General features: G+C 39.6%; 1 protein-coding gene across 1 annotated transcript; it reads left to right on the top strand.

Annotated features, from left to right (window-relative positions):
• Positions 1-2,745: 2,745 nt before the first annotated feature.
• Positions 2,746-20,747, top strand: LOC134743227 (ceramide phosphoethanolamine synthase). Its single transcript, XM_063676628.1, has 5 exons — positions 2,746-3,341; positions 4,702-4,906; positions 10,650-10,936; positions 17,682-17,874; positions 20,117-20,747. Exons 1-5 carry the CDS (start codon positions 2,888-2,890, stop codon positions 20,538-20,540), a joined length of 1,563 nt encoding a protein of 520 aa, XP_063532698.1. The 5' UTR covers positions 2,746-2,887; the 3' UTR covers positions 20,541-20,747.
• Positions 20,748-20,785: the final 38 nt, after the last annotated feature.

Raw genomic sequence — 20,785 nt, 5'->3', positions numbered from 1 at the left:
TATATAATATTTCAGTAAGATGTATATGAAAAATCTTACTACCATCAGAAAGGTACACTATTTGTGATATGCCTATGATAAAGATTTTAAATATAAAATAATTGCAAATCCCGAAAAAAAAGGCCAAAATCACATACTAATAATCACCAATTTTCCGCCAAAACTAAAATACTTCCCAAATTAGAATAAAACATCTAAAAGTGTATTAATTTACGATCAAAATAGTTATAACCAATTTATAACTTATACAGGACCAATTCAATTATACGTATATAATTATGCCTAAAACTATAAGTTTCTTGTGTAGGCTCAGCATCCATCATTATGCATTTAAGGGAATACCAATCATACGGGCGTATGCTCTTATTAATAACGTACAAAGAAGTATAGGGCCCCAGCTGCTGCTGCTGCTGGGTCGCGCAAGTAAACCCGCATAATCTGCGTGACTTGAGTAGAGAGAGACTGGTCTACGCTGGGCCATCGTGTCATCATTGGCCTTATCGTCTGTTGCAGACGATTTATGGTGTAACACCGGAGAGACACCGTTTTTGATGGCTAAAAAGACCGATGCGAGACCGACATGGCCTACCGCAGGCCTGACAAGAGAAGCTTGCGGAAAACGGTACTGAAACGTCCTGACGTCGTTTTTGCCTCTTGTCAGCGAGTGCGGCGAACCAGGACTCATCACAATACTTGCGACCCTCCAAAACGCCTTTGCGCCACTCCGTCCGTTGTTCTGCGAGCCTCTCCCAGTCTCGGTGGTCGATATGGAAGGCAATCATGTCCCTCTTTACGCAATCTTTAAAGCGAAGCAATGGTCTACCAACGTTACGTTTTGCGTTCGCAACCGCACCAAGAAGAACACGACGAGGTAGTCGAGAGGGTTCCATCCTGTGCACATGCCCTAGCCAACGCAGGCGTCTCTGTTTGAGAAACGCGGTTAAGCTAGGCAGCTTTGCAATTTCTAAAACCCTTTCGTTTGTCACCCTGTCTTGCCATGATATTCCCAAGATCTTACGAAGGCAACGCATGTAAAAAGAGTTTAAACGACGTTCTATTTTTGCATACGTCGTCCAGGTTTCAGCTCCGTACAAGAGTATGCTTAATATAGAAGCCTGAAAGACCAACATTTTGGTCTTGGATGTAAGGTGCTTATTTTGCCATACTCTTGTACTAAGCTTTCCGAACGTGGTCGCCGCTTTACCGATACGAATGTCGACCTCCGCATCTAGCGAGAGGTTGTTCGTTACGGTCGACCCTAGGTAGCAAAATCTGTCAACTACTTCTAACAGCGTGCCATTGAGTGAAATATCTGGGGCCACTGAGGTACCTTGTGCTAGCACAACGGTTTTCCTCGTGTTTATGGACATGGCGAACAGGGAACATGCCTTGGAGAATTGATTTACCATTGACTGGAGCTCGCGTTCCGAGTTAGCAACGAAGGCCGCGTCATCGGTATATAGAAGACTGTCGACGAAAAGATCCTCACGGTTTCATTTGGACTTGAGGAGAGAGATGTTAAACATTTTTCCGTCGGCCCTCGTGTGTAGATGGATACCCTGTTGGTTATCGCCGAAAGCAGTACGTAAAATGAGCGAAAAGTATATACCAAACAGGGTAGGAGCCAAGACACAGCCCTGTCGCACTCCCCTGGAAACAACGAACGGCTCCGAAGACTCACCGTTAAAAACTACTGTGCCCTTCATGTTTTCGTGGAAGGACGCCACGAGCCTCAGAAGCTTAGGTGGACACCCAGTGCTCTCGAGCGCTGTGTACAAACCCTCCCGGCTGACCGTGTCGAAAGCCTTGTTAAGGTCAACAAAAGCCATAACCAAGGGGGTCTTTTGTTCACGACACTTCTCCTGTATCTGGCGCAGTGTGAAAATCATGTCCACTGTGGAACGCTCGGAGCGAAAGCCACACTGTGCCTCAGGGTAAATGCGTTCTGCAAGCCTTTGGAGTCTTGATAGGATGACTTGACCAAAAAGCTTGCCAACAATGCTCAAAAGAGAGATGCCACGGTAATTGTTGCATTCGCCGCGGTCGCCTTTCCCCTTGTATAACGTGACGATGTTGGCATCACGCATCACGCATATCCTGAGGCACAACTCCCGCCTCCCAGCATTTGCACAGCAGATTGTACACGATTGGTCGCACGCATTCGAGTTTTAGTATTTCGGTCTGGGTGCCATCACCGCCGGGACTCTTACCACACTTAAGCCTATTGACAGCCTTAACAAACTCCTCTACAGACGGTAGATCATCTAACTCGGCCTTAACATCCAGTTTGGGCATGCTCTGTACAGCCTCCGGATGTATGTCTACTGGACTCGAGTAGAGATCTGTATAATGTTCGACCCAGCGATCAAGTTGTCTTTGACTATCTAAAATGATAGCACCATTCGCGTCCATGAGGGGGGCTGTCTTTTTGGCGACCGGTCCGAGTACCCGTTTTATACCTTCATATACACCACTTATGAATCCACGGTCGGCACACCATTGCATGGTGTAGAGGAGCCATAAAAGTACACACGAGAAAGCCAATATTGCCCACGCAAGTTTGGACGCAAGTAGCCTGTCTCGTTTCTATTAGACTACTTGGTCCAGTTACATGCGCCGTGTGCAAGACTTATGTATGTCAAGTGGATTTTTCTGTATCATTTGCGCTGGCAACATTATAAAATTGACAGTACGATTATCGCACAGTGGCGATGTATGTGTGTGACATTTGATTTCAGTTCACCCCATTGCCCATTGGATAAAATAAATAATCAGTTTTTGTTTGAGATGTCTCAGTGTAGTTGTAAATATTTGTAAAATAATGTATTCTAAAAATTATTCGTAAAATTATACAATTTATATTAGGACAAGTTAGTGTGTGTAAACCATGGAATTGGATGTAATAAACTGGACTAACAAAGAAGTGTTAGATTTATTACATAAAGACAGAATATCAAACTTTATTGTAGATATTTGTAAATCTCATGACATAGATGGCCAATGTCTCTTGTCCTTCGTGGACAGGGACTTCTACGAGTTTCCATTTGATCAGTTGAAGCTTGGTGAAAGAAAGCGATTTATTCTGTCAGTGAAGAAACTGCAGAGACAAAATCGTGGGGCGATGTGTGAGCTTGGCCTCTGCGATGAGAACGCGCTGGTGAATCCTTCGACGAACATTAATTTCCTCGGTACGAATTTGTCGCACCTTAGTTATAATCTTCAACATAAACTGCCCAGTGAATTCTCATACGAGAGTAACAATGAATGTGTGCCAACCTTTTCTCCGGATGCAAAGGCATCAAAGTTGAAGCCTGAGATCTGGAAAACTGCTCTAGCGCTTGGTAAGTTACATAGTAACATGTCATTCATCCAAACATGTGTCACATTATTATTAGGACCTGGTTCTACACATGTCTGACACTTTGTTGCATCTCTAAATGTGCCAAATAGCACCCAATATAGATCTTATGTTTTTGTTGGACATTCCAGCGTGTCTATCAGATTAATTCTAATTGTATTCTAATTGCCTAATAAACTGTGTTTAGAAAATAAATAAATTAATTTATAATTTATTAATAACAATTGCTGTAAGAATATCCTTCCAGCCTGTCCAAGCACAATGTCCGGGGCTGTTAATTAATTCCTTAAAATAGCTTTGTTTTTAAGATTAATGGTTAAGACCCAATATTTAACACCTTGCTGTCAACTTTATTGCTATGACATTATGATTGAAAATGTCAATTATTGGAGCTGTGTCGGGCACTGGAGCCTCTGTTACCTCATAACAACATTTAAGAGTAAATTTGGAGTATTTCACATACCTCTAAGATTTCTACAATATATATATCCGTACACGGCGGGAAGAAGTTGATTTGAACTTAAAATAGAATTGCATAAGGTGTGCATAAATTTTTTCCCGCCACTTATTTTGTTTGTTTACTTATATGTTGTTTGTTTTGCCGCCTGTTACATTTAAGGACCATAATACTGTATGAAGACATTACTGTAGGACTGATGGGCGAGATAGAAAAATGTGAATAAAATTTCACGTTTTCTCCATAGTAAATGTATGGAAAAAGTTATATTTAATTGTGGCTTTGTAGTACATTACCGTAAGTTGACCCCTAGGAAACTATTGATACTGGATAGTAATGGAATCATATGGCATAAAAAAATAGCATGTGAAAAATAAAAGTTTACAAATTGTATGAGAAAAGTTTTCCTCGATTTGTGGCTTTTCTAGCCGTTAATTATTGTTTTTGGTCCTATACAAGCATTTGATCCTGGATAGGATTGGGATCGATTGGCATTAAAAAAAAGTTTGCCAAAAATGATGTTTTTCTCGCATCCTGTATGGTTTTTCCAATCTGTAAATGCCAATATTCATTAATTTTAAATTGAGAGAAGGCCTTCTAAGACCATTTTCACGTAGCAGCACGGGATCTGGTAGCTGCCCTCACTGACCCAATAAGAAAATCCACCCTGTATAATTATTAGAATTAAATCAAAATTTTCCCAAAAAACATGTCTGCAGTTTATCTAAGCACCACCATCTTTTTAATGAATTTTATATGGATTCATAGCAATTGCATACATATTTTTTAGAATATACAATATTTTACACATACACATGTAATGTGCGCTCCAAATGCCTATGCATACACCCTTTAAATCATACAAAAGGTTTTCTTTTCTCAAAAGGCTATGTCTTCCTCGTGACGTGGGTGACGGCAGTGGTGATGGTGATAGTCCACGACAAGGTTCCAGACATGAAGAAGTACCCACCGCTGCCAGACCTCTTCCTGGACAACGTGCCTCACATCCCGTGGGCGTTCGACATGTGCGAGATCACTGGCTCGCTGCTCTTGGCTATCTGGCTTGTTGTGCTGCTCTTCCATAAACACAGGTGAGCCATAATGTCAAGTAGTTTTTTCTGTGCTACGGCTCACTAAGCCTGGCCTGGGGTCCGCTTGCTAAAGGCATAAGGTTGTCAGAAATTATGCAAAATTGAACCTTATCACATTGAAACCAACCATGATTTTGTCATGTGGAAAATATATTCCCTCTGCCTTGAAAAGGCTTAAAACACTTAACACCTTCAAGACAAAATGTCGAATTACGTTTTTCAAGACTCAACTGAATACCTAACGGCAGCAACTACACATACCTTTTTATTTTTATCTGAATTACTTACTTCCTTCATCTTCACGCACTAAGCAACATCGCAATAGACATTGAACCTATTTAAACTTAGCGACGGCAGTAAATTTTAATAATCTACTCATTTTTATTGTTTTCTTTTTTTCTCATTATTTGTTTGTTGTTTTTGTTGTTTTGTTTTTTCTCTCATTATTTGTTTGTTGTTACTTGAATATTAATCTTAAGTTAGTTATTAGTTAGGTCCCTACGGAAAATCACCGCTGCGGCCAGCCGTGGCATTACGCTGCGGCCAGCCGTGGCATTACGCTGCGGCTAGCCGTGGCATTACGCTGACTGGGGGTCCTTTTTTCGTCCGCTCCTTTTATACACTCTCTTATGTAACTTACCATCATGTGACGTTAATAAATGTATTCTATTCTATTCTAAAAGCAAAAAAACGGGTCATTTTGGATATATACCTAGTATTGTATTTAAATTTATATACGAAGTGACCTGTTTTCATTGGTTTTGAGTATGACTTATTTACCTGTCGTTGCTCTATTTCTTATCGATCATATTAAGCTGATTTTACCGTATTTTGACAAATCTAAATAAAAAAAGACCAGTTGCAAACACCAGGCAGGTGGGTGGGTACTGTAGCTGTACTCTGTATCTAACTACGAGATCCGATACTCGATCGTCGACTAAGTACGTGAAACGCACTGAACGCATTAGGAACTTTTCCTATCTATCCTGTTTGCGGTTTTCGAAGCAACTTGTACTGTCGCTATCAAATATATCAGCGCGGCCAAGGTGCTCACAAATATCTGAACACTTATATATCTGATGATTATAGAGGCAACAGCTCTGAGCCCACTCAACACCAACACACACTCGAAACGTCGAGAGAAATTAAATGAAGTTTGATTGTGTTAGTCTCACTCAGTAAGTTAAATGGTTCAGTACTTAGTAAAATCTAGTCAGGGCTACCACTTTGCGGTATAAACGTATTAGACTGTATGGTTTTGTGGGTTTTAGTTAGGCTCATTGAGATCAGAAAGTCGTATCGCTGGTTAATATTTGTTTACCTTTGGATGAATTATAATGAGCGTTGTAATAAACACAATTTGTTTTGAATTGTTCGTTGATTACTAATATTGTACAGTCAGCTGCAATAGTATTTGAGTAAACAACTCGTGATATGTATCTATTTGTAAAACCATTACTGAGGTAACTAGATGTGCTAAGTATCAGCCACGCCTTAATGTGAACTGTAGAGATGAACTCTTAGTCGAGCGAGACTTAGGTACATACGTGGAGACCAAAGATAAAACTCATAATTACGTACAGATAAAGTACATAATAAATACATAAGTAAAGACAAACGATTAATAATTTATTGAGGCAAGCCTACAAGAGCGCGTTTATGAATAACGCCAAAAGAGTTTAAGTAAATGCTATGCATTATACTACCTACGCAGTAGTTTAGTACGTACTGCGTATAAGACCAAAACTCGCACTGCCGCCGCACGCACCCCGCGCTGTGGCCGAGCCTTAAATATTGTATGCTTAACTTTGCTGTCATAAGTCTATCAGAATATATTGTGACAAATGGATAGCCATGAGACTCATGAGTCATATTTGACGCGGCTCGCGGGACAGGGAAAGTGCTAACGACCCATATTGAATTCTCGTGGACCACAAAATGATCCCTTCCGACACTCACTTGTCAGTTTCCTGTTGCTGTCACTTCGATTCGTGGTTCAAGGATGCGCGTAATGGATAATGAGCAATGCACTTTATGCAATTGTGTATTGTATGTGAACATGAGAACATGACACATTCATGTTTCAGCCATACACAGTCACCTTCATAATATACGTGTGTATATGAAACCATAATTAAAACCCAACCCCAGGTTGGACATATACGTACGTACCTACCTATATCATGCAGATTATACATCGTTAGCTTAGGTAGCTGCCACAGACAGACAGAAATACACACACTACATACGTTAACACATAGTTATTTGCTTTACAAAGGGGCAAAATTGTTGTTCCGTGTTCCGTTGCTAATATTGATAACCGAACAAGCGAAAGATTCCAGTTCGAAAAGTGTAATCTTGAGCGTTGCGAGAGTCAAGGCACGAGGGTTAAAGTTTAACCGTTAAACAAACTTTGCTACCGAGTGAAACAACATTTTTCAACACACCTAACTGTAGAAACATTACAAATCAAATCCAAACCAAAACGCTATAAATAATTATTGAAATTCCTTAAAAGTCAATTCCACCAGCCAGCGCCAGCATGAGAAAACAACTCAAAATTTGCATCAAATAACTTTGCCGCTCTTGTGAATAAAATGCAACTTTCTTATCAGTTTTTGAAGAATAAAGGGAGCGGTAAAAAGAGGTTGGTATAGTGAAAAATATGATAACTATATTATGCTTGTGTCTGGTGGGGATTTGAAATCCAACATAACAGAAAATACCTTTTCCCCTCACTAGCTCGGAAAGCCGTCTTTTATCCTTTAAAACAAGCGGGGAAAAACGCATTTTATCCACTAGTGGGGAAAGTAATTTGACCTTGGATGGAGCGTGTTTAAGTAGCTTGACAGATAACAAAACGTAAAACGCTCATAATAATGGTTCGTTCGATATTAATTATCATTAAATAAATGGTTTGAGAATCTAATAAAAAATACCAGATTTAGCTTTATTTAATGATTTTAAGTCATAAACCTTAAAATTCCATAATAAACGTTTGTTTTTTAATAATTATGTTAAATATAATTCTGAACGCACAAGTTAAGTCGATGCAATTTTAAAACGCATCATTGACATTTCATACATCAGAAATGTCAACATTGTCAACAAAAATTTTACTTAAAAACTTCTCACGTAAAAGTACAGAATTTACAGAGTTTTTTGTTATAATATCGTAAAAAAATGAGTGATTCCAGTTGATGAAGATGATCTAACGCCTGTGCATGTTGCACTTTCCTCGCTATAGTGAGGGGAAAAGTTTTGTGTAACACACGGGTGCAAATGTATTTTACTTCTCGTGTGTTAAAACACTCGCGGGTAAAATACAACTTTGCACCCTTGTATAACAAATAACTAGTTCTCTAAGTTATGTAGGTTCCGGTCAGATGTCATATTGTTTCTTAAAAAAAGCCTTAGGCAGAAATATTGTTCAGCAGGAGGAGAAGATTATTTTCCCCTCACTAGCTCGGAAAGCCGTCTTTTATCCTTTAAAACCAGCGGGGAAAAACGCATTTTATCTACTAGTGGGGAAAGTAATTTGACCTTGGATGGAGCGTGTTTAAGTAGCTTGACAGATAACAAAACGTAAAACGCTCATAATAATGGTTCGTTCGAAATTTATTATCATTAAATAAATGGTTTGATAATTTAATAAAAAATACCAAATTTAGCTTTATTTAGTGATTTTAAGTCATAAACCTTAAAATTCCATAAGAAACGTTTGTTTTCTAATAATGATGTTAAATAACGCGCAAATTCTGAACGCACAAGTTGAGTCGACGCAATTTCAAAACGCATCATTGACATTTCATACGTCAGAAATGTCAACATTGTCAACAAAATTTTTACTTTAAAACTTCTCACGTAAAAATACAGAATTTCCAGAGTTTATTGTTATAATATCGTAAAAAAATTAGTGATTCCAGTGATGAAGATGATCTAACGCCTGTGGATGTTGCACTTTCCTCGCTATAGTGAGGTGAAAAGTTTTGTGTTACACACGGGTGCAAATGTATTTTACTTCTCGTGTTTCAATTCCACACTCGCTGGTAAAATACAACTTTGCACCCTTGTATAAGAAATAACTATTGTCGTATTTTGAATTTGAAGCCTGAAATATATGTTGTTACCTCTATAACTACTAACGTGTTTTTAATTCCGTCATAGCTTCTTAGTGTGATTTATTGCCCAATGACCTGCGATGTTTAATAAGATATTATTTTTCCTGTGTAGGTACTTATTTGTCAACACCTTCAGTCTACACTTACAAGTCGCATTAACCTCTGACCCTTTTTGTTTTATGCAAATAAGAATGCACAACTCACACTTGACCTAAACTAATTCTTTTATTTGTTCCTGGCGGCCAAAAATGTGGTAATGTTTGCTTTGTTGTTATCATCAGACATGACGATACCTATAAATATTACCAATGTACATTGTACATTTTTCTGATTCATTGGGCGTGTTAGTTCTAAGACTTCTAAGGGCTCAAATCGTCGAGCCTAATGTGAGCCTCCTTTAAAACAAGCCTTTTTAGGGTTCCGTACCCAAAGGGTAAAAACGGGACCCTATTACTAAGACTCCGTTGTCCGTCTGTCCGTCCGTCTGTCTGTCACCAGGCTGTATCTCATGAACCGTGATAGCTAGACAGTTGAAATTTTCACAGATGATGTATTTCTGTTGCCGCTATAACAACAAATACTAAAAACAGAATAATATAAATATTTAAATGAGGCTCCAAACGTGATTTTTTTGCTGTTTTTTCCGTATTGGTACGGAACCCTTCGTGCGCGAGTCCGACTCGCACTTGGCCGGTTTTTTTATAAATTAGTATTATATCTCTCTCAGACCATTGTGACGGTGTTTCATGAGTTTCGATAATGCGGTTGAAAAGGTGGGTTAACGATTGAGCCAGTAATGTACAGGCCGATTTTATCGCTTCGTTGGTGATGTTGTCTGAATCAGGGCTTTTATTTGTTGCGTTTTTAATCTATTTATTGCGTCGGCAACCTCGGTGATGACGAATGGTGCACATCTCATTGTAGTTAGGTCCATATTCTGGGTGTCGTTATGATCGGTGTTATCATGTTCCTGGGCGCTGTACAGGGTTTTGTAGAATGTGGTTGCTATATCTATTACATCATTACGGCTATTTAAGGTTTATTAATTAAGGTTAATTAAAAATTATAATATAAGTATACTTATTTTACACGCGAGGATCTGAAAAGAGACGGCCGTTGTTGTTTTGCATCAAGTACCGAATTACTTAATATGCTGTATGAATGGACAGCGCTTTTATGTAGATAGTTGTCAAGTGTTTGATAACATTGATACATACTTATGTACAAAGATAACAAAAAGGTTTTTAACACTTTGGAAGTGTATTAAACTTTTGACTTCTCCCGTGATAACTATAGGTAAACATTCATAATAGCCGTATGATAATAGATATGGTACAAAACATATTTTTTCTGACGAAATCCAAAGAAAGTTTTTAACAAGGTTAACTACATATATATAGTTAAACAAAACAGATCAAAATCTGACACACGAAGAATTAGCAACGATACCTATGGAACTTGTTGTGGAAGAGCCTATATAGATGTTGACGCCCTAATGTTTGGAAGAAAAACATGGTGAGCGAAGGGTATAGGTACCTATTGGCGCATAGGCAAATTCATTATTATAAAATCGCCGAGGATGTCTTTTATAAGTTTCATTTGTTTCCTTCCATTTGTCCCAGATTCATCCTCCTCCGAAGATTCTTCGCTCTCGCCGGCACGGTGTTCCTGCTCCGCTGCTTCACGATGCTGATCACGTCGCTGTCCGTACCGGGGTCGCACCTGAAGTGTGAGCCGCGGTCCTACCCCCCGGCGGACGACCTGACGGTGTGGGGCCGGAGGCTGCGCCAGGCCTACGAGATCTGGAGCGGGGCCGGCATGTCGGTCCGCGGCGTCCGGACCTGTGGGGACTACATGTTCTCCGGACATACGGTTGCGTTGACTCTGCTGAATTTCTTCATCACTGAATGTAAGTACACTTCATGTGCCTTTTATCTCAAATTTCAAATAGTTTTGTTTTGAGCCTGTGGTGAAGATTTACCACAGCCAGGCGTATTATGACATTAGGACAGTGTAGTAAACTTCTACATCCTCACATTCCTAAACTTAGTAATATGTCTTTTTAGGGTTCCGTACCTCGAAAGGAAAAAACGGAACCCTTATCACTGTGTTGTCCGTCCGTCCGCCCGTCTGTCTGTCTGTCAAGACCCTTTTTCTCAAGAACGCGTGGAGGTATCAAGCTGGAATTTATATCAAAGACTCAGGTCTACTGTGCCTTGGAGCTGTGGAAAAAATCAAACTTCTAAGCCAACGCAATCAAAAGACAACCGTTTATGCCGCAAATTTTCGACACTCGCAAGGGAATCCAAACCTAAGAATCTTGAAATTTGGTACGAAGCAACGTCTTATAGCACAGATAAAGGAAAAATTGCGAAAACCGTAAATTTTTAGTTACAACATATAATAAAAATATTTTTTTGTACGGAACCCTCGGTGCGCGAGTCCGACTCGCACGGCCGGTTTTTTTAAGGTTACCGAGCTATTAAGAAATACTAGAGTGATTCGTAGTTATAGTGTAGGTACACTAGGAAGGCTAGTGTAGGTGTAGGGTTTTTGGTTATTAACATAGTTTATCTTAATTTGTTTGAAAGTCTAGGGTAGTTTTTAAATTGAAAAGACGGTGATTGGCTGATGGTTGGATATAAATAGAAACGACACTTGGCCGACGCGCACAGTTGATTTGGAGTCGTGGTTACAAACGGTTGTAATAAGTCGAGATTGTTGTGATTGTGAATACTATTATAAGTTGGAATGAAGAAAAGAAAATAAATTTATAAGTATCTGCAAGTGGTTATTATTTTACAATAGATACATAGGTGTAGCAGCCGTAGCAGAAGAAATCACATTTCGCAAGCATGCGTATATCTAATTAGATAAGATTTTTTTTCTACTCGTCGACTGTAATTGTAGAATAAAGATTTCGTATACCAAACTGTAATTGGGTACTTTTAATGTACGGGCTCCCAACTTAACTATAATATTTATTTCGAAACGGTTTAGTCTACAGTCTTTAGGTTAACTCGTAGAAAAAGTATTGTATAAAATACTATTCTTGTTTAGGTGACTCGCAGCTCGTTGCTCGCAGTCATTTATCATTTCTTTTGGCAAAGACACGCGCCATCCTACTAACGTATAAAGTAAAAATGATTGAAGGTTAAACTTTTATGTAAGAACAACAAAACATAGACTCCGGGCCGGCAGACCTTCCCTTCCCTATGCGACACGGAAAGTCTTAGATTCTTACTGAAGGATGGCTTGTTATTTTGAGATTGTGTACCCTGCCAAATTTTAATGAAATCCACACATGTTTGTGTTGTGATAAATATGAGCAGATTGTACCATGTTTATTGGTACATAGTTAGTTTGTTTGTATACACAATTAAGTGACGACTTCTGTCATAGGTAGGTGCATCATCATGAGGTAAGAAAATAAACACGTTATAGTTATTAAGACGTGAAACCTATACGTAATTTATTCCAACACTATTAAATATCTTATCGGGTCCATAGTATTATTTAGTTTACTTCACTCACCTCACTCACTTTCAAAACTTAATTTTTTTAACTTTACCGTGTTTATATATGTATAAACGTGTGTATGTATGTATGTATAAACTCTTTATTGTACAAAACACAGAACACAAATATGGCATAGAATAGGCAGTACAAAGGCGAGCTTATCCCTTTAAGGGATTTATATATTCTAGTAGCCAGTAAATTTGTCCGCAAGAACCCGAGGTTTATACATCAAAAGCAACAGACCGCCACAGCGCCACACATGTGCCATCATAAATCTTAAATATGCCTAAAGATAAAATAGCCACACCATCAAGTAAACCCGTAACCTCGTGTAATTACATAATTATTTGTAAGAAATGTAATCTTTTATTGTATTGTAAATAGATTATAAAATAATATTTCACTACGTAGAAATAGTTGTTTAAGGATTAATTGAAAGATTTACGTACATTAAAAAAACACGACCTTCGTCGCGGTCGCTCGGGTGCCTAGACGGCTTGCCGCATTGCCCCGCTGGATAACAATGCTGATCCGCTGAGCGGAATATTGGCCAGACCTCGTCTTATATGTATGTTTTATATGTACGTGTAATTGCAATACCCTTTTAGGGTAACATGTGGTAATGTAACTATTGTACCTAGAGTAAGACCTGTACACCAACATGAGAGCAATAAAGATTATTCTATTCTACTTTCACGGTACCTACAAATAAAAAACAAAAAGAAAATGCGCATTGAACAAGTAAACAAAAGTATTAAGGTAATAGATTAAGTTGAACAAATAATGCGCATTATATTTAGATTTTACCTATTCACATATTTAACAACAGTCGCTAATTAGAATTTGGTAAAAATATTCGTGTTCTAGAAACACAAATTCCGTGTACGACAAGGAAGCGATACTCGTAGTTCGTTTTGCTGACGCACATTCTTTGTTGACATCGCTATCACGTAACCTGGATACAAATGCGTACATTATAATCGTATTCTTGTTTTCTAAACACTGTTTATATCAGTTCTTATAATAAATAACATGACCTAGATACGCCGGTTGACCGCTCGCTTGCGTCAATATGAAGAGAGCAGCGCCAGCGTCAAAGCCTCAAAATTCTTAATTGAGCTGATATCTATTTCGGTACCGATATCTGTTAGGTATTAAATTAAATATATGCTCATACCACTTACTGAATAAATGTTTTTTTAAGTAAGTAGGTATTATGAATCAATCGTTAATACAGCGTCTAACATATTCAACAATCACGAGTGTATAACCACTTATTGTCCTCACCAAGTTCAAATTGGGGGCAGATAGCATGAATCACTCCCATTTGTGACCGCCGGGAACAGTCAAATAACCAGGGCTGAATCATGTATTTAGGAAACAATTTTGCATTATTAAAACGTCCCATTAAAAATGAAATTATAAACAAAAGAACGAAAAAGAACGTAATAATACCGGTATTTTTGTATGGAGCAAATACCGGTTTCCGACACATCCGGTTCCGGATCCGGTTTTCGGATAACGATAAAAAAACACACACGATTTCGAATTGAAAAGGAAAACGCACACAGTCAAAATATGGCGATGTCATAGCGATATCTAACCCATCCACCATCAACACCATCGAAACCTGATAAAATATCTTATCTATAGCATAGGTAGTAAATAGTTATGCATTTTACTTCGTGATGAATATACGTGATTGAACACAAGACACCACGAGCGTCGGAGAGCGCCACGTACGCGCCCTAAAATTTGTAACGTCCCTATTATCTGGCGCTTCTGGCAGTATATCATTTAGAGGTATATTAACCGCTTACAATGATTTAATTATTTGCTAAATTACCGTATGCGTATACCGTAAATACCGTAATCGTAAGATAGAGATCATAATAAAATAAACTTCCCTAGTACTCGTCATGTACGAGCCAAGGCGATTACGGATATAACCGTGTCTCCGCGGGTGAACGTGTTGCACGCAAATAGCCCTCGCATTGGTACATCATGTTTTTTTTTATTGGTTGTGATCTCTATTTACTGACTATTAAAATCCGTACTAACGCATAGAAAATAAACATTTTGGACTACGGGCTTAGTAGACCGTAGTCATATAAACCTACATATAAACCTTCCTCTTGAATCACCCTATTAAAAAAAACCGCATCAAAATCCGTTGCGTAGTTTTAAAGATCTAAGCATAGACATCCATCCAGACAGCAGGAAGCGACTTTGTTTTATACTATGTAGTGATAGTGTTTGAAGACACAAATATTACAGAAATAATTCCTGCGCCCGCCTACCCGTAGCCTTAGGTAACTTACAACGCGGTTGCAACGCGGGTCCTTGATCAAAACGCTTTCAATCTGCCGGGCTCCCAAAATTTATACACACCTGGGATAGCGCAAACTTGAATTACACGCATTTAGGACCAAATGAAGGTTTTAAAACGATTTCCTGCTTGCTGGGAATTAATTTCTCAAAACGATTTTTTTTGGATTTATTTTGATTGGCCTATTAATTTATTGCGATATTTTGATGATTCGTAGTCTCCGTATGCTCAATCGCTCAACTCAAACAATTGAGCGAGATTTATGACAGTTATCTAAGCTATACAGCGTAGCGCATAGGACAGGATCGTTTTACTGATTTGCGTTTATCGAGAAATACACTTCCTGAAGTGTAGCATAATAGGTGTAGCGTAATCTACATGGTTATTATATGATATCCATCCAGTCAAGGCCTGGCGCTAGTCTGAAACTCTAATCGCACCCATGCCATGCTTTCTAGAGCGAGCGAGCTTTCTACGCCCTATTGAACATATAGACCGCAAGCCATGCATGAAACAGATTTCCATGACCAATCGCCTCCCGGGCGATAACTCGTATAGTTGTTATAACGGCTATGTATGGTGAACCCTCGTGGACGTCAGCTGCCGCTCCGTTGGTGGGTTGAGCACCGAAACGTAAAAAAAAGTTTAGTCATCGCCTCCCGTTTGATACTTTCTCAGATGATAGTTAACTTTGTTAAGATGCTAATTGCGAATTAAAAAAATCGTCAGCTGGTTGTATCGCGGTGGAACGACCATCAGCCGGTCGCATAAACATGTAAAAAATACGTGCCGTACCCACGTACCTCATTATAATAGTTTTATCAAAATCATGAAACTTTGCATGTAGCGTTCCATCAAGCGTTTCAATGATCGCCTGCGTTTCCACGCATACTTTGCGGACATAAAATGGTAAGGTGCGTATTTAATACATGTTCATGCTACCAGCCAACGGTCTTTCTACCGCGATACAACCGGCTGGCGGCTTTTTTAATTCATAATACCATCTAAACTGTCATGTGGCGATGTATCAACCGGGAGGCGATGACCCTATTAGTCTAGGCTGATTGATTCTCGTCGAGTATCGATCGAGGAGTGCATCGTTCGCCTAAGATAAATTACCCAGAGCAGAAGGCCTATTCGAAATTAAAAATCTAGACTCAATTCGTTTTTGGTATGATACGAATACGATCACGACACTGCATCCCGCTCGCACTTACTGGCGCGCGTTTTACACATTTTTTTAGATTTTCCAATAACCTATGTACTTACCTAAATAATTTTTCTTTCTTTTCGTTAGACCTCTTGCAAAAATAGTGATTACAATTCGCTCATTTGGTTATAGGTACATAGCACAAAATACGATGACCCAAACTTACTTTTTAGGGTTCCGTACCCAAAGGGTAAAAACGGGACCCTATTACTAAGACTCCGCTGTCCGTCTGTCACCAGGCTGTATCTCATGAACCGTGATAGCTAGATGATGTATTTCCGTTGCCGCTATAACAACAAATACTAAAAACAGAATAATATAAATATTTAAGTGGGGCTCCCATACAACAAACGTGATTTTTTTGCTGTTTTTTTCCGTAATGGTACGGAACCCTTCGTGCGCGAGTCCGACTCGCACTTGGCCGGTTTTTTACTTTACCTACTTTTATAAACGGCGTACGACTTATTTTTACATTACAAATGTTTTTATTTCAATATTTAGTTTTAAATTGGGAGTGCTTTAGCGGCATTCACTTTTTTTACAATATCCGACAAAGTCACTATAGATGTGACTCGCACGTCACAACACAACAGTTAGGTTAGAATTCTTATAATTAGATATAAATCATTTTTAAACTCAAAGCCGCCTGTTATTTAATTTGCCGATATTTATCGCTGTTGGAATGCTGTAAAAGTTATCTTTACTGGTAACCTAAATACATTTAATATCGTCGTCATTCCGTCGTCCTTACCATATTTATTATTCGTCTTTTGATGTTGCATCCCGTGATTCCCGTGCCAACACGAGTATGTTTGTCCAATTGCGCTAACAGATTTGACACCACCTGTTTCTGATAATTAGACAATTTAAAATAAACTACTGTAGAGCTAATAATCGGTAAAATTACGACATTCTTAGCTGTCTAACAAAAATAAAGTTCTTGAAAGGGGGTCTCTTTGTTTAACATAATTATTGAAAGTCATAATGTAATGATTGTCATATTATTATCATTAGCCATAATTCTGAAACCGTTAACTTTTTAGGATTTTCCTCAGGTTATCCTATAGATAGGTTAGGTTAGGTTTGTTTTATGACAATCCTGAAAAGTTACGCGTTTCTGAGAAAAATCAAATTATCACTTACGAAAATGTGGACAAACAATACATTATGACTTAAAACTATATGGAAAACAATAGAGACCCTCTTGAAAGAATATGATTGTATTTTTATTATAAATTACAATAATTTCAAATTAATAAAATAAAATAAAACTGCTTGAATATGTGCATTCGGTAAAAAGATATACCAGATCATGCAGGGCCGGGTTTCAGCGTGTACACAGTCTTTAAATGTGACAACGCAACGTTGTGAATTGAATAGCTGTAATTGGAACAAAGTAACAGATGTGTCTGTATTACCAATAAAGAAGTATAATTTATTCAATTTCGTACTAATCGAAGCCGTTTTTTACCGAATCATAAATTTAAAATTAAAGGGAAAATCAATCTAAAGAAGGAAGAACGGAAATCGAATCTCTCTCGACCTATCGAGGGTTCTATTTTTCCTTTAATTTAAAAGGATTTTTTCTGTTCGCAGACACATCCCGCAGCCTGTACCTGCTCCACATCCTGACGTGGGTGATGAACATGTTCGGCATCTTCTTCATCCTGGCGGCGCACGAGCACTACTCCATCGACGTGTTCATCGCCTTCTACATCACTTCCCGGCTGTTCCTCTACTACCACACGCTGTCCAACAACCAGGCGCTTATGCGGAACGACTCGTCCAGGTTAGTAGTGTTACACTGAGTAACACACACAATTACGTAGGCGAACAACACGCGAACGCAAAGCGAAGCGGTACGGCGCGGGTGAATCAATCGTTTGATGATACCTAATATGGACGTGTCCTACGTGTGCGATCTCGTTGCGAACGCGAAGCGGAGCGATTCGACGCGGCTTACACGCAAACGTCGAGCGGCGCGGCGCGGCGAGACGCGGCGCGGAAGAAACAAACCGTTCTTACATAATGTGAGTGTCCTGGTGAGCGATCTTGACGCGATGACGTAGCGGCGCGGAGCGGGCGCGATCAATCCATTTGATATTTAGACGCGAATACGACGCGGCTAGAGGCGTGGCGCATGTAAAATACCGACTTTGATTTGATTAGTCGACTCACATTTGATTCTTTATAGGTTTACTGTAATCTATACGGAAAAGAAATAAAGAAAAATTCAAATCACGCCGCTTAGCGTTCGCGCGAAGAACTTTCACCTAGGACACTTCCATACGTATCAACGGTTAGTTTTGTCCTCGCTCCGCTTCGCATTGGCGGTAAATTCGCTTGGTCGCCGCGTGAGCCACCACGTCGCGCCGCGCCGCATCGCTTCGCGAGTTGTTCGCCTACGTAAGACGCAGCCTTAATTCAGGGGTGGTAAGGAGTCATGGTAATGAATACAACGAAAACAAACAGCTTGGTACTACGTTGGAGACGCTTCTTTGACAGTTCTGGCGCAGCCAATAGTGCCGTAACACGATGCTGGTCCCTTGCTCTATTCACATTAGCAGCCGATTATCAATAGAAATGAAGCTACATTAAGTAGTTTCTCTCCATTTAGAGGTAACGACATGGTGAATGGAACAGGCGCGACGGCTAAATATTAAGGCGTGCGCCATTTGGGCCACGCGCGTTAGATACCGTAATCCATGTACCTAGGGTCGACGAGAAGATGTTTGTTTTTACTGTGTCAATGGACTTTGGACGGAAACCTTGAACCCAATTAACCTGCGCGTTGCTGTTGCTCATATACCTACATGATTACATTAGAACATTTTACTTATCAAGGCAAGCCGGAATATTTTCTGAATATTATGGAAAGATACGTGGTAACAATCCTGTAGAGGTGGATGCTAAGCGTTTTATTGAATGGAAGCACCACAGAGCTAGTTGTGGCGGTTATGCGGTTTTGTGGAAAACACCCACACATAATAGGCATTTCATAACCTGTTAAATGGATACAAAGCCTATGGATATGTTTGTTGGTGCCCTAAAATGTTAATTACGAACTCTAATTAAAGTGACACGCTAGCATATGCGGCGCTGATACGTTATAAACAATGGCACCCGCTCGGAGTGGCAGATAGTGCCCTTTTCGCCCACACCCGCCGCTACGAGTACATAGTTAGCGCATTAATCTAGCGAGTGCGTGACACATCGCCGCCACTCCTCTTCGCTGTTACACTTACAGTTGTTACTGTTAGCCGTCGAGTGCTATCAAACACTTATTGTTTTACAATCTGTAATGTTTACTTTCTCGGAAATTATATAGCTTGTCAAGCCATTTCAGTCAGTAGAAAAAAGCGGCAAATTAAAAAAAATTGGGCGAATGGTAATCGTCCCATAGAAAATTTGTATTTCGCGCCTTTTGCTACTGACAAGCTTGTTTGACCGGCTATAGTAACATTTCCCGAATAGATTAGATAATGAAATTAATGAACACTTAAAAATTTGTAACAAATTTTGCACAAAAGCTAAAAATATGAAAACTGCTTCTAAAAATCGGCAATATCATGTTTGAGGGAACTTATCGATTACTTTTTAGGGTTCCGTACCCAAAAGGTAAAAACGGGACCCTATTACTAAGACTCCGCTGTCCGTCTGTCACCAGGCTGTATCTCATGAACCGTGATAGCTAGACAGTTGAAATTTTCACAGATGGTGTATTTCTGTTGCCGCTATAACAACAAATACTAAAAACAGAATAAAATGAATATTTGAGGGGGGCTCCCTTACAACAAACGTGATTTTTTTGCCGTTTTTTGCGTTACCATTGTACGGAACCCTTCGTGCGCGAGTCCGACTCGCACTTGGCCGGTTTTATTTATTTATTTAAACGTACAAAAAATTTCAATTTAAAAACATGATATCCGCATTCCGCACGCATATCCATCTCGGTCACGTTTACGCTCAGTGAGAGTGAGAAGTTACGGGGCCTTAAATCTACAAAATTACATGAATTATTTTTATTTCAGAACGAGAATATGGTTCCCTCTGCTATCGTTCTTCGAGGCGGAGGTGGACGGCATCGTACCCAACGAGTTCGAGAGCCCGGTGACCATCATGGCGAACCTGCGCGAGTGGTGCGCGCGCTGCGCGGCCGACGTGCGCGCCTCGGCCGCGGCGCGCCTGGCCGGCGCCAAGCTGCAGGAGGGCGCCGCCATGGGCGAGTACTCCGTGGTCAGGCTCGTCGACGGCATCAAAAGGAATCTCAGCCTCGTAGAAGAGTTCAAGGACTCCCGCCAGAGGCTCACGCTCGACAAGAACATTCAGGCGTGCCTGCTCGACGACCACCCCGATCTCGAGCTGCGCCGCAGGAACTTCGCCGAGCTGCGCGAGGACGCCCTCATGAAGGAGTTCAGCGACCCCCCCTCCCCGTCGAATAAGAACAGTATATGAAGCGCCAGAGGCTATTTAGACAATTATTTCCGCTTTACTATAGTAAAGTGAATTAGATACCTGAATGTTTTACATTTCCATTAGATTTTATAACATGTTATTACGTTTATGTTACGTGTATAATATCGATAAGTTTAATAATGTATTAACGTAAAAATTACTATGATTTTTTTTTTTGCTCAAAGTATAATAAAGAATTTAGATTATCATGTCTTCTACATTCTTCACTTATGCCCATTCTGAAC

Source organism: Cydia strobilella, chromosome 7, assembly GCF_947568885.1.
Source record: "Cydia strobilella chromosome 7, ilCydStro3.1, whole genome shotgun sequence".
Lineage (NCBI taxonomy): Eukaryota > Metazoa > Arthropoda > Insecta > Lepidoptera > Tortricidae > Cydia > Cydia strobilella.
This window is presented reverse-complemented; position numbering and strand designations above follow the sequence as displayed.